Source organism: Pangasianodon hypophthalmus, chromosome 25 (genome assembly GCF_027358585.1).
Source record: "Pangasianodon hypophthalmus isolate fPanHyp1 chromosome 25, fPanHyp1.pri, whole genome shotgun sequence".
Lineage (NCBI taxonomy): Eukaryota > Metazoa > Chordata > Actinopteri > Siluriformes > Pangasiidae > Pangasianodon > Pangasianodon hypophthalmus.
The window spans coordinates 18633976-18647261 of NC_069734.1; the positions used below are offsets into that span (position 1 = coordinate 18633976).

The 13286-nt window shown below is 40.6% G+C and overlaps 1 protein-coding gene across 3 annotated transcripts in view; it reads right to left on the bottom strand.

Moving 5' to 3' along the window:
* Positions 1-184: 184 nt before the first annotated feature.
* The window catches only part of glsa (glutaminase a), an 18288-nt gene continuing 5186 nt past the window's right edge, over positions 185-13286 (bottom strand). Inside the window, exons 2-18 of one of the 3 annotated variants that reach the window (XM_026910488.3) lie at positions 11918-12008; positions 11152-11270; positions 9109-9238; positions 8501-8580; positions 7956-8119; positions 7676-7734; positions 7431-7463; positions 7221-7279; positions 6217-6283; positions 6027-6077; positions 5487-5663; positions 5166-5297; positions 4689-4781; positions 4463-4524; positions 4234-4310; positions 3918-3981; positions 185-3418 (exon numbers count right to left, since the gene is read on the bottom strand). In XM_026910488.3, the coding sequence (XP_026766289.3) occupies positions 3265-3418; positions 3918-3981; positions 4234-4310; positions 4463-4524; positions 4689-4781; positions 5166-5297; positions 5487-5663; positions 6027-6077; positions 6217-6283; positions 7221-7279; positions 7431-7463; positions 7676-7734; positions 7956-8119; positions 8501-8580; positions 9109-9238; positions 11152-11270; positions 11918-12008 (1612 nt within the window). In that variant the 3' untranslated portion in view covers positions 185-3264. Of the gene's footprint in view, positions 3419-3917; positions 3982-4233; positions 4311-4462; positions 4525-4688; positions 4782-5165; positions 5298-5486; positions 5664-6026; positions 6078-6216; positions 6284-7220; positions 7280-7430; positions 7464-7675; positions 7735-7955; positions 8120-8500; positions 8581-9108; positions 9239-11151; positions 11271-11917; positions 12015-13286 lie in introns of all 3 variants that reach the window. The other 2 variants (XM_034299604.2, XM_026910486.3) reach the window with 2 other exon arrangements.

The following is a 13286-nucleotide window of genomic DNA, read 5'->3' on the forward strand; positions in this document are numbered from 1 at the left end:
TCGTATGCAACTATTACAGAAGGTTCAAACGCTCACTGATGCTCCAGAAGGAAAAAACATGCATTAAGAGCCGGGGGGTGAAAACTTTTGAACAGAATGGAGATGTGTACATTTTTCTTATTTTGGCTAAATATCGTATTTTTTCATTTAGTACTGCCCTTCAGAGGCTACAGAAGATAGTTACATGTTTCCCAGAAGACAAAATAAGTTAAATTTACCCTGATCTTCAAATTCAAAAAGTTTTATACTTTATTTTAACTCTCAGTAAACAAAAAAACACAGCTGTGGATCATTCAGGTAACAACACAGTATTAAGAATCAAGGGGATGTAAACTTTTGAACGGGGTCATTTTTATATAAATTCAGCTATTATTTTCTCTTGTGGACTTTATGTAAACATCTTTTCTGTGAAATATCTTATTCAGGTCAGCACTAAATAAACAACAACATGCATTTTGTATGATTCTCTTATTTTGGTAAAATAATGAACATTTTGCAGATTCTGAAAGGGGGATGTAAACTTTTGACCTCAACTGTATATAACAGACATGTAGTTAGAATTTCTTCACATATCACAGTTTACAATATGATCAAGATATTGTGTTTAAATGACGTGTTTTTTTTTAATGTGTTTTTTATGTCCACTAATAAGGACACTAGTGTCCAATTTAACAGTGTTTAGAAGACAGCTAGTGTCCCTGATGCTGATGTCTTACACGGATAAGATCACATACCTTTAGTATATTTTAGTACCTTTGTAAATGTAAAAAACGCAAACATAATCCACTGATTATTCTCACCGACAGATCCGTGTGATCAGTATCTCCAGGCTGGAATTTCTTTTGGGATTTTTTTGTTCATTTGTTTCAAGTCATTTCCATCTAACAAATAAATAAATACACAAAGAAGTAAACAAACTTGCTGTGAGTCTGATTTGGTCTTTACAACATCTTGCCTCCTGTCTCAAGTTCTCTGGTCCCTAAAACTCATCTGTCACACTTCAGTGCATTCAGAAAAGACCTCAGTCACTAAAACCACACACACACACACACACACACACACACACACACAAAACGAAGCATCCTGTACAATCACATGCTAAACACACACCAGCCCATAATCACCAGTACAGTACATCACAATAATACAAGGTTAAACCCACTTTTAAACTACAGCACAGAAGACACACGCTCACACACTTCCGGGATAAAGTGTGTGAGGAAAGATCACACACACACACCCCAGGTGTATAAATAAGAACGCTTTAGAGTTGTACATTATGTGTGAGTTCGTCAAACACACTCTGGAGGCAGCCTGTTCCAAAATGGAGCACGATAAGCCATGAAAGTGTATTTGTGTGGCTGAGAAAACCGTTTGGAAAACTGTGTTATGGTCCAGAGTGATTGTTGTGTTTAGATGACGCTCGTCAGTCATTATATAGACGCGTTTTAACGTCACTAAACTCCGCCCACATCTCAGTCTGAAATCAGTAAGCACCCAGGGCAGCCAGATAATTCTCCTGTGTTTAAAAAAAAACGTAACAAGAAACGCAGTAAAACCAGAATAAACACTGACACGAGTTTTTCCCCCAAGATGGAGTCATTTATTACTGACGATGAGCATGAAGCTGGACGCAACTTAAACGACATGAACGACAGCTTTATATAATGAATCAAGTTGATACGTTTTTATTACTTAGAGAGCCAATCGAGTAAATTTGGATAAACCAGCTGCACAGAATCGTACGTATGTAGCGCAGGTTAAATGCTAAACCCGGAGCTTAAAAGCTCATGAGAGCTCATTACGAAGAAAAACAGGACAGCGAAGGCACGCTTTTTCTCACAACCATTCTCATAAATCAGCTCGAGCCGTAATTTGCGCGTGTTTATAGTGTTATCACTCGGCTTTCAAGCAGCCGAATATGGAAGTGATGTCATGACAGTCCTTGCTAATTCTACCACTGTAGGTTCTGGGGGCGGAGCTTTGTGTACATGGGTGGGAATGAGGGGCGGGCTCAAGGAATGAATAAATAGTTCAAATCATATTCACCTCCACGTACTATACCTAATCTTTACAAATTTAGAAAAAAATCTTACCTAATGCACCTTTAATTTTTTTTTTTAAATAAAACAGTTTGTTTCAGTTCTACAATCTGATTGGCTGAGCCACGTGTTAAAATCCTCACACACCTGTGACACATCACAATAACTGATTTCTGTTTTTTATTCGCCGGGTTTACAAACAACTCACATAGAAGCCATTGTTCTGTCTGTAAAATACTGTAATCTTCGTCCGTTACGTTGCTTAGCGTTAACTTCGTGAGAAATAGCTTTCTAACCGGGTTCTACTGCTGAGAGCGAAACGCTTTGTTCTGAAGTTCTGTATGGAGCCTTTAAAAGCTCCCTTAAAGGTACAAACTGAAAACATTTTAGGATTTTAGATTTGAACTGTGTTCCCTATGATCACTTTTATTCACCTCATGCAAGTCGAAACCGCATTTGACGTGAGTCACATGACTGTGGAAAAGGGGGCGTGTCTTTACAGTTGGAGATCTTCCAAGCAAGAAGTTCATGTTTACGTGCATTTTTTAATGAATGTGAAATCCCTGCTTCATGTTGAATATTGTGATGTACTGTGTTGGTGATTACTGATGCATTTCTATACCGTTAACCCTTTAAAATCCATTAAAAATGCAAACAACAATGCGTTCGAATAAAAGCTCATCCACGATCCCAAGCCTGAAAATCTAAAATCCTCCTTTCTGTAACTATCTTACAAAAAAAAAACAAAAACTACGACTGTAAATATTTCCCAATATCTAACACTACACTTATACATAATATACAACACATTCGGAGTGTGTGTGGATAAACAGCACGCCTGCAGTAAAGGGAAACAGTGTGAGAACGTCGCAGGGTTGCCAGATTGAGAGGTTTTAAATCCTCGGTCGTGAAATTATAGCAACAATTAGAATATTGATTTATTTATAGTCAATGTTTCCTGATTAAATAGAGACAGAAATGACACTGAGCAGAATTTCACCAAGCTGGCAACCCAGTGGAGCATCACACAACACCACAACACACACACACACACACACACACACACACACACACGTCTAACAAGATCCATTATAAATACGCACTTCTGCACAAACACGTGATCACATACTTACACAGAGTCTACTGAGATAATCAACAGGAACATGGCGCGCACGCACGCACACACACACACACACACACACACACACACACACACACACTCTCAGAGCATGCCGTCCAGGTTCTTCTCTGCCGTCTCCTTTTCCCCGGCAGCGCTGGGCTCCTGAGGACTGTACTTGTTGTGGTAATCCTGCAGAATCGTCACAACGTCATGATGACCAAAGTGTACGGCCTCGTCCATGGGTGTGTTCCCCCACCTACACACACACACACACACACACACACACACACACTCAGCTTGAAATCGGTACGAGCCCAGGGCAGCTAGATAATTCTCCTGTGATTAAAAACCACGCTGTGCTCCAAAAAAAAAAAAAAAAACGGGAAAAAAAGGAACAATAAACTCTGTAAAACTTGAATAAACACTAGCAGAGTTTTTTTTCTATAGAAACAGCTCATTTACAGGCACTTGTACGGCGGACGCTCCACAAAAAAAAATCGCTGATATGGTAAAGTTTTCTGTGAGGAAACATTCATTAACATTAACATTTCTGGAAGGAGTCTCCGGTATCAGATAAAGTTTTCTTCAGGACACTTTTGTTGCGGTTTCTCAGTAACATGACAAGCTTTGATATTTTTTTTAATCTCGTATTAACTTCAAGAGAGAGAGAGAAAAAACAGAGAGGTTGGTTTCACTGACGTTCCTTAACAATAAATGTTGCTATAAATGGATAAAAAAAAAAAAAAAGCTCTTACCTGTCTCTGGGCTCGGGGTTCACCTTACACGCCTCGAGAAGGAAGCGCACAACCTCGGAGTGACCTGCAAAACACACACATCCAACCGCACTGAACAAACCCCTGTAATAATATGATTCTCGTGATTACACACACACAGACATCATAAATATGTGCCTGTAGAGTTATATTCCTCCACCACTAGGGGGCAGAAAACACTGCAACAATCAATCAGAGCTACTTCTGAGACACACAGATGAGGAAAGACTGATATTTTCCAGCTTTTCAGTGTAACTGCAGTCAGCTGTCAGCCAGCAGGGGGCGGAGCTGTCAGTACCTTCAGCAGCAGCCACATGGAGCGCCGTCCTGGAGTCATAATCCCTCTGCTCCATGTCCATCGAGGACAGAGCGAACCTACACACACACACACACACACACACACACACAAAGAGGGTCGGTGTGTCAGAAAGGATGCAGGGAAGGAAAGTGTACCATGGGCTATAGGTGAGACAGGTGCTGCAAGTGTGTGTGTGTGTGTGTGTGTGTGTGTGTGTGTGTGTGCGGACCTCCTCAGTGCAGAGACGTCCCCTGTGTAGGCAGCAAACAGCAGATTAATAACAGATTTCACCTGGAAGAGAGAAAAAATATTATAGCTAACACACACACACACACACACACACACACTCTAGCTTTAAGACGTAAATAAAGGAGAAGTTGGACTGTCAGTGACGTTTGCTTTATGAGGTTACAGAGAGAGGGCAGCTGTGATTGGAGGACGGATGTGTCACTCACCCGCTCGTCTCCGCCCTCTCGCCGAGGATCCAGCTTCTTAGCAAAGTGACGCAGATTATCATAGTTGTGGAAGTTACACAGCTGCACCAGATCCTGAACACACACACACACACACACACACACAAAAACAAAGACAATGCATCACATATGAATGTATATGTACAGTACATACATTAATCTGCTACAGCAGTGAGGATTTAATACTGTAATTACACACATCAGTACTCAGACCTCAGACCTAACTACACACTTAAACGCTATTCCGAAGTTATGAGACAGTTACACACTTTTATGTATAAAATGATGAATGAAGTTAAAGTTTCTCTGTAAGCGTAGCAGATGAGCGCTCGGTCAGCTTATCCTTCACACCATGAACACGTTTTCTTTACAGGAGAGCGCATCGAACAGACAGACAGACAGACAGACGGACGGACGGACGGACAGACAGACAGACAGACGGACAGACAGACGGGGTACCGTGCAGAACTTGATGCCGCGGACGCTGTTCCCCAGTTTGTCCAGAGGAGGAGACCAGCACATGATACCCATCACATTGGGAACCACCAATAAAATACCACCAGACACACCTGACTTCGCTGGTAAACCCACCTACAACACACACACACACACACACACACACACACACACACACAGAATATAACTCTGTGTGACTGGAGTGTGGCCTCCTAGCTGTGTAACTATGTGAACTGAACAAAAACAGAACTATGTTTTATATATACTGTATATATATATATATGTGTGTGTGTGTGTGTGTGTGTGCGAGAGAGAGAGACTCACATGGAAGGCGAACTGGCCAGAGAAGTCGTACATGCCGCAGGAGTGCATGAGGCTCAGCGTGTTCCTCACAGCCTCGGGGTTCAGCACACGCTCGCCTGTGATTGGACAGAATCCTCCGTTGGCCAACGTAGCCGCCATCACGCTAGCACTCTCACACGTCACCTCTATAGAACATAGCTACACACACACACACACACACACACACACACACACACACACACACACACACACAATGAAACTCTCATATATGCCAACATGCCAAGACTTTCTGGTTTCAAACTCTTTAAGCTTTCAGATTAAATAATAAATATTTTATACAAACCACCAAAATCCATCAAAAAATATATAAAAACCTATTACGTTACAGAACCACTAAACATTTAAATGTAATTAAAATCTAAAAGCATTACGGATTAAAGTATAAATTATTGTTTTTATGTAAATAAAGGACTTATATGAATGTAATAGTACTGAAGTGTAAAAGAAGAAAGAGGTGAGTAAAATAAATAAATAAATTAATAAATAAAAATTCAGCCTGACCTGGAAGTAGAAGTCCAGGATAGCGGTCATATCCGTGCCCTCTGGGAAACACTGCAGGGGGAAAACAGGGTACGAGTAATTCATAAAAGTGTCATAAATAATCATATAAATAATAAAACATTAATCTAATTCTACTGTGAAATAATAAAGCCCATTATTATTATTATTATTATTATTATTATTAATTGACCTTCTTCTCCTTCAGATAGTAGCCGATGGCAAAGTTTCTGTCTCCAGACATTCTCTCAGACTGAAACCTGGACCAGACAAAACACACCAACACCAAATTATTCACCTCTCGATACGTTTTAAATTCCGCTGAAATATTAAATACTTCTTCTGAGTGAGCGGCGATTTTAAAGCGTCGCTATGTGACAGATGTGAGCTCATGTTGTGTTGATTTGCTCGTAATCGTGGTGCAGCGTCACTGCCTCATTCTCCTCCATACAGTTCTTATTACACCTAGTGGTGAAAGTGGGAACTGCAGCAAGCGCTAATCTGAGCTCCACAGGGGCAGGAATCACGCTGCCCCATGCTCGGGGGAGACGCAGCGTCAGGACAGGTAATGACAGGGTTGCCAGATTGGGTTAGTTTAAAATCACTCCTCGTCCACCAAGATGTTGATTTATAGCAAGTAATCGGAATTACATGTAATAAATTTCACAAAAAAGGCAGAGTGTAAGTGCAGACAGTGTGTTTGTATGATGGACTGAACCTTTTCTATTGTGAGATTTAGTGGAGTGGATAATGTTTGTGCATCAGAAATACATGTGAAATATTTATCTCACTGCGCAAATGCTGAGAAAAAGACGACAAACGTGTCTCACTTTTTTCCAATTCCCAATTTTTTTGGGCTAGTTTCAAGTCTTTTGTGTGGATTTTGAGCTGGAAATTTGCTAAAACCTGGCAACCCTGGTTAATAATAATAGTAACCTCGAACAGAGCTGAACGAAGGTTCGTCTGAAACGGCTCAGAACGAGCTGCTAGACTGTACGCTGGATGACTGCGTGTCGTCATCTCTTGACTGCTAGATTAGATGCCTACAGCCTGAGTGAAGTGTGATAGCGTGTCGACTTCATCTTGTTTGAGGCTTTGTTGCTATTAATGTCGTCCTGCGACACCAAAACCACGAGCTGCTGCTGAAGTTCACGCCGCGATCTTCTGTAAAGGAGTGAAGAGAAAGCAGAGACTCACGTAGCGTTGCTGAAGCCCACATACTCGTTTCCTGCCATCTTCTTCATGAAGTTCATCACCTACCACGCAGAAACACAAACAGTGTCAGAGCTGCACTTCCACGTGTTCACATCTTTATTTATTTACAGTATTAATCCCTGTGGTCCACTTAGAAAGCGGGTTGTGTTGGAAATCAGACTGTTTAATTCCATATGAATTCATTTTACTCACATAGTCAAACTTCTCTGCGTTACCGGCACCTTGCTGTAAAATAAACACACGATGTGTGAACGCAGTAACGCCAAACGGCAACAACACAACAAAAATTATTCTCCAATGAACTCGGAATCCTTTAAGTCACGCACACAACAAGTCAACAGTCCCAGGAGTTTACTTTTCTTTTTGAATTAAAGATTGATCATTAGAACAGGAAGAGACTTCTCTCATCACTATAAGAGAGTGTGAATAGGATTTACCTTGATGAGTGAGGTACAGACTATCGCTCCTGCGTTCACCATCGGATTGTGTGGCTTATCTGTGAAAAATAATTACTACTTAATAAAAACATTTATTAAATAATAAAACATTTAATAAAAACATTTAATATTAAACATCAGAGATGATTAATATCTGCTCAGAGTGACAGAGTGAAACTGTGATAAGCGTTACTGTGTAAGTTGTATGTATATATGTATGTGAGGGGTTTTACGTGTGTGTGTGTGTGTGTGTGTGTGTGTGTGTGTGTGTGTGTCTCACCATCCTCGTTGAGGAACAGCTTGTTGAAGCGCAGTCCGCTGGGTTCTTTCCCGATGAAGCGGTGCACGTACTCGGTGCCGTGATCGTGAACGGCGATGGCGTATTTCAGCGGCTTCACACACGACTGCAGGCAGAACGGCACTTTGGTGTCACCTGCTGTGTGTCTGTGAAAAACAACAACAAACGAAAGTAAAACAGATTATTTACATTAATGTGCTCGTTTCTATAGTAACAGCTCATTCGTAGGAACTGGTACATCAGACGATCCACTAATAATTAACAGATTTTATTAACAGATTTACACACTTAAAGCAAGGAGACGTTTATTTAACATTTATGGAAGGAGTCTCCAGTGTCAGTGGTCAGAGGAAAAGCTGAACAATTCTAATCGCTGGCAAATTGCTGTGGTATAAGAGGAATAAAACACTCGTGGTGACCGTAACTCTACTCCGTCACACCACCCGGGTGTTGATTATTTTCCTACAACAGCACCACACACACTGTTTTATTCGTTATATATAAAAGAAAAACTAGCCAGTTCTTACCTCTGGCCATCAACAGTACAGAGAGACACGGCCCAGAAATCAGGACTGAACTTAGCCAGCTGGGGGATGTAGTCTGCCACCTACACAACACAACAACACAACAACACAATTCAATTTTATTTGTATAGTGCTTTTAACAGGGAACATTGTCTCAAAGCAGCTTTACAGAACATAAGAAACAAAAACATGCAAACAGAAACAAAACAGTCCTAGATGTTAGACAGAATTATCCGTAGTGAGCAAGCCTGAGGCGACTGCGGCGACTGTGGAGAGGAAAAACTCCCTGAGATGACATGAGGAAGAAACCTTGAGAGGAACCAGACTCAGAAGGGAACCATCCTCTTCTGGGTGACACCGGAGAGTGTGATATGAACAATGTCCTTTCTGCATTTAATTATAGTCATGTAGAATTTTATGTGTATATTAATTTGGAGGTTGTTCTCTTCCTCAAAGTCCACATAGGGTTGGCAGCGATGCTTTGAGTACACAACACAACACAACATTAACACAAAGCCTCTTCTTTATCAGCAAGCTAATACCCTGAATGTTCAGAAGTCTCATCACACACACACACACACACACACACACAGATGTGATAACAGCATCACCTGTCCTCCAGAGAGCTTCTTGGCGTTGTCATACAGCTCATCGATGTGCGACGCAAACGACTGGAAATCAGGAATCACAAACTTCTTCCTGAATGCCTGAGTGAGCAGCACAATGTTGCTCTGGACACATCTACACACACACACACACACACACACACACACACACACACACACACACACACACAGAGATATGGCTGATAATAATACAAATATTTCCAACAATTTGTACTCTTTCTGTGTACGTTCTGGTCATCAGTTATACCTAATAAAATAGAAATATTGAAAACATTCATCATCATTTCCACTTCTGGTTTCTGGATCGAGGAACTTGTTCACAGCTGCACACTGACTTCCTTCTTATAATGAAAATTTTATTGTCGTATGTCGTATGTACAGATTTCCTGAAATACGACCCATGCTGAAATCTAGCTAGCTTAATTTCCCAAGATGCAATTTATATCACTATATAACACAACAGTGATACAACAACAAGTAGTCATATTCCACAATACTGAACACAAACTCAAACGATAACGAGCAAAAAATCACTCTCAGAAAATAATCGTTATATAATATAGATATCATGATAAATATTTTAGCTCTGTTACAATACCCTTTTACTTTTTATTTAAATATCATTTACGAAGTCTGACAAGCAGCTGATTTGATGTTAAAATTCTGAACAGAGACTTTAAAATTGTAAAACTTATTTATTTATTTATTTATTTAGGTAGTTAGTTAGTTAGCTAGTTAGTTAGTTATGCTCAGCCTTTTTGTTTTGGCTATTATTTCTTATGTTTGTTGTCATGGTTACATTCCATCATGGAGATAAACACACAAGGCCTGTACAGTCTCATGAGTCAGTGTCTCATAAGGCTGCATGAATCTGAGAAAAATATCACATCGTGATTACTTTGCTACGTGACATGCCTCGCATCGTTGTATACAAATAAAATGTTTGAACCTGTGATGGGTTATGCTTTAAGATTGACCTGACTAACAAAGAAAACACAATAAAACTACATTTATGAATAATTGTACACAGTGGCAGCTTATATAGGGGGAAAAAGCAGAACTGAGCCTTGTGGAACACCAAACCTTACTTTCGTTTTCACAGAGAAGTCACCATAAATATAATAATCAGGTAAGATCTGAGCCAGGAAAAAGCTGTCCTCTTAACCCTGACAATTTTTTCAGTCTATCTGGAAGAACAATATCATCTCTGGGGAGAGAGTAATCCAAGCAAACAGACACAACCCTGAAGTCAGTATTTGGGCATTTACTACTTTAACCAGCGCTTTTTCAGTACAACGATAAGCTGTAAATCTTCACAAACATTTCACGCATATTTTTCAGCCCTACTGAGCATTTTAATACCTAAATAAATACCTGTACATGGATTTACACAAAAAACACTAAACATTATATATTATATACGCTAATGTTTGCTAGCTCCCAAAACAACATTAGACAAGATGGGGAAGGAAGTAATTACATAATCGCTAGAGATTGTACAGCAAATAATCCTGTAATCCCTATTTCTGTCTGATGTACAGGCCAGATGGAGGATCTCAGCAGGAAGCTTTATATGCAAACATTTCATCTGGGTGTGACTGGATGCCTTCCTGCTTCTGAATACTGCCAGCCAATCAGAAATGAGTATTATCCCTCCTGGTGTATTTAATCGCTTAAACAAATATAAAAATAAATAAACTGTCCCTTGTTCTAACATATATGAAGGATAACAGAGTCCTGGATGGAAATAACCATTTGGTAGAAGTTCCTACAGCCTGAAACACTCAGGTCAGACACCAAACACCTGAACACTGCTGAATAGTTAATAATGAGCTCTGGAAGACGCTCACCGAGCAGCCAATCACACGCCTGGAGAGCTGAATCAGCCATTAATAATGGATAATTCAATACTGGGGGACTGAGATGAGAAAAAAGATATCTTTAAAACCAAAACTAAAGCAGTGTTTATCATGATATCACACACACACACACACACACACATACAAAAGGTAATGTGAGTGTTGTTACTTTTTAAAAAGGTGTCGATCCAGAGCTCCATCAGACGTGGTCTTCAGTGTGATCTTCAGCATCTCCATACACTCCTTCAGACGGGGATCTCCTGTACGCAGACCTGTCGCTTTTAATGCCTACATCACACACACACACACACACACACACACACACACACACACACACACAGAGATCATGATGTATAATCATAATAATTTGTTAAATAAATGAACACCAGGGGAACTGTTTAGATTCTATAACGCAGGTTAGAAGGGTTCTGGCATATGGATTAATGTGAGATGATTAGTGGAAGGGTTCTAGAATGTGAGACATTTAGTGGAAGGGTTCTAGAATGTGGGATGCTTAGTGTAAGGGTTCTAGAATGTGAGATGTATAGTGGAAGGGTTCTAGAATGTGAGATGTTTAGTGGAAGGGTTCTAGAATGTGGAATGCTTATTGGAAGGGTTCTAGAATGCGAGACGTTTAGTTGAAGGGTTCTAGAATGTGGGATGCTTAGTGGAGGGGTTCTAGAATGTGGGATGCTTATTGGAAGGGTTCTAGAATGTGGGATGCTTATTGGAAGGGTTCTAGAATGTGGGATGCTTATTGGAAGGGTTCTAGAATGTGAGACGTTTAGTGGAAGGGTTCTAGAATGTGAGACGTATAGTGGAAGGGCTCTAGAATGCGAGACGTATAGTGGAAGGGCTCTAGAATGCGAGACGTATAGTGGAAGGGTTCTAGAATGTGAGACGTTTAGTGGAAGGGTTCTCGAATGTGTGTGTACCGTAGTAAACTTGTGCGCTGGAATTTTTTCTTGGCCCTCGGCGATGGTATAGAAGAGCAGATCCTCCAGACTGGGCAGGATTCCTCCCTTCCTTCTTCTGGAGATAAAACACACACACACACACACACACACACACACAGTGAGAGCATGGTCACACACTCGAGAGGGAACGTTTGCGTCATTCAGCAGGACATTTCACATTTTTTTCATGTAATTCTGGAACAAAAACATTTCAGCTTTTCTCTCAAACTGTCAGTGAGGATTAAAAGCAGAAAGAATAAAATAAAAATCGCAGAACATTAAATCACGCTGTTGATATTGTGACCGCTTTAGTTAATAAATCGTCACTACACTGGGAGGAAGCGGCTTTATTTCAGACAAATCTGCTCCAGTGTAGCGTTTTAGCACCATGATGTCGTAAGAACGTCTTAAACTGCGATAAAGCTTTCGGGGTTAATCATCACTGACACTGAGGGAGACGAGGTCAGCGTGTTAGAGACGCAGTAACAGCAGAGGAAAAGCCTGAAATCACACACTGATTCCACACATTTCTGAAGGAGGACAGCACACCTCAGTGCTGCAGTGCATTATGGGACAGCTGAGGAGCGTTCCTCCATCATGGAGAGGAGGGGGATTTAAAAAAAAATACAAAAAACTAAAAGGGTGTAGCTTCTTTCACTGGGGAGAAGCATCCAGAGACACATCATGGAGAACATCTGTCACAAATATGCAGAAAAGTATTTTAAGTTCCAGGTTCTTGGAGAAGAACTTCTCGAGAACGTGTCCTTCTCGAGGACTTCGATCGCATAATTCTGTTTGAAAAACATGGCGGAGAAAAACCTTCTCTCTGACTGCGTATTAAAAAAAAACCAATATAGTGATAATATCCTAAACCGCCACGAGAGGTTCCGCAACTCTCAGGATGCATTTTGTAATTATTATTATTATTATTAATATAAAGATATGAGCACAGGTGGAACCGTGACAGCGCATTCTGTCCATCAGGAGAACGCTGTGATGTCATCACACGCCGGGACGAGACGAGAACACAGCGCAAGGCTCCATCCGAACTTATGACTCACAGGAGATGCCTCTGTGATGTAATCTCTGGATGGGTGGGAGGGTTCTAGAATGTGGAATGTTTAACGAAAGGGTTCTAGAATGCAGAATGCTTCTTAGAAGGGCTCTAGATCATGGAATCCTTGACGAAAGGATTTTAGAATGTGGGATGTTTGTTCAAAGGTTTCTAGATTATGGGACACTTATTTGGAAGTGTTCTAAAAAGTACAGTGGTGGTTGGAAGGGTTCTAGAATACAGACTATTATAGAATCTTTGTCAGAGGCGTTCTGTTGTTCTAAAAGGTACAAA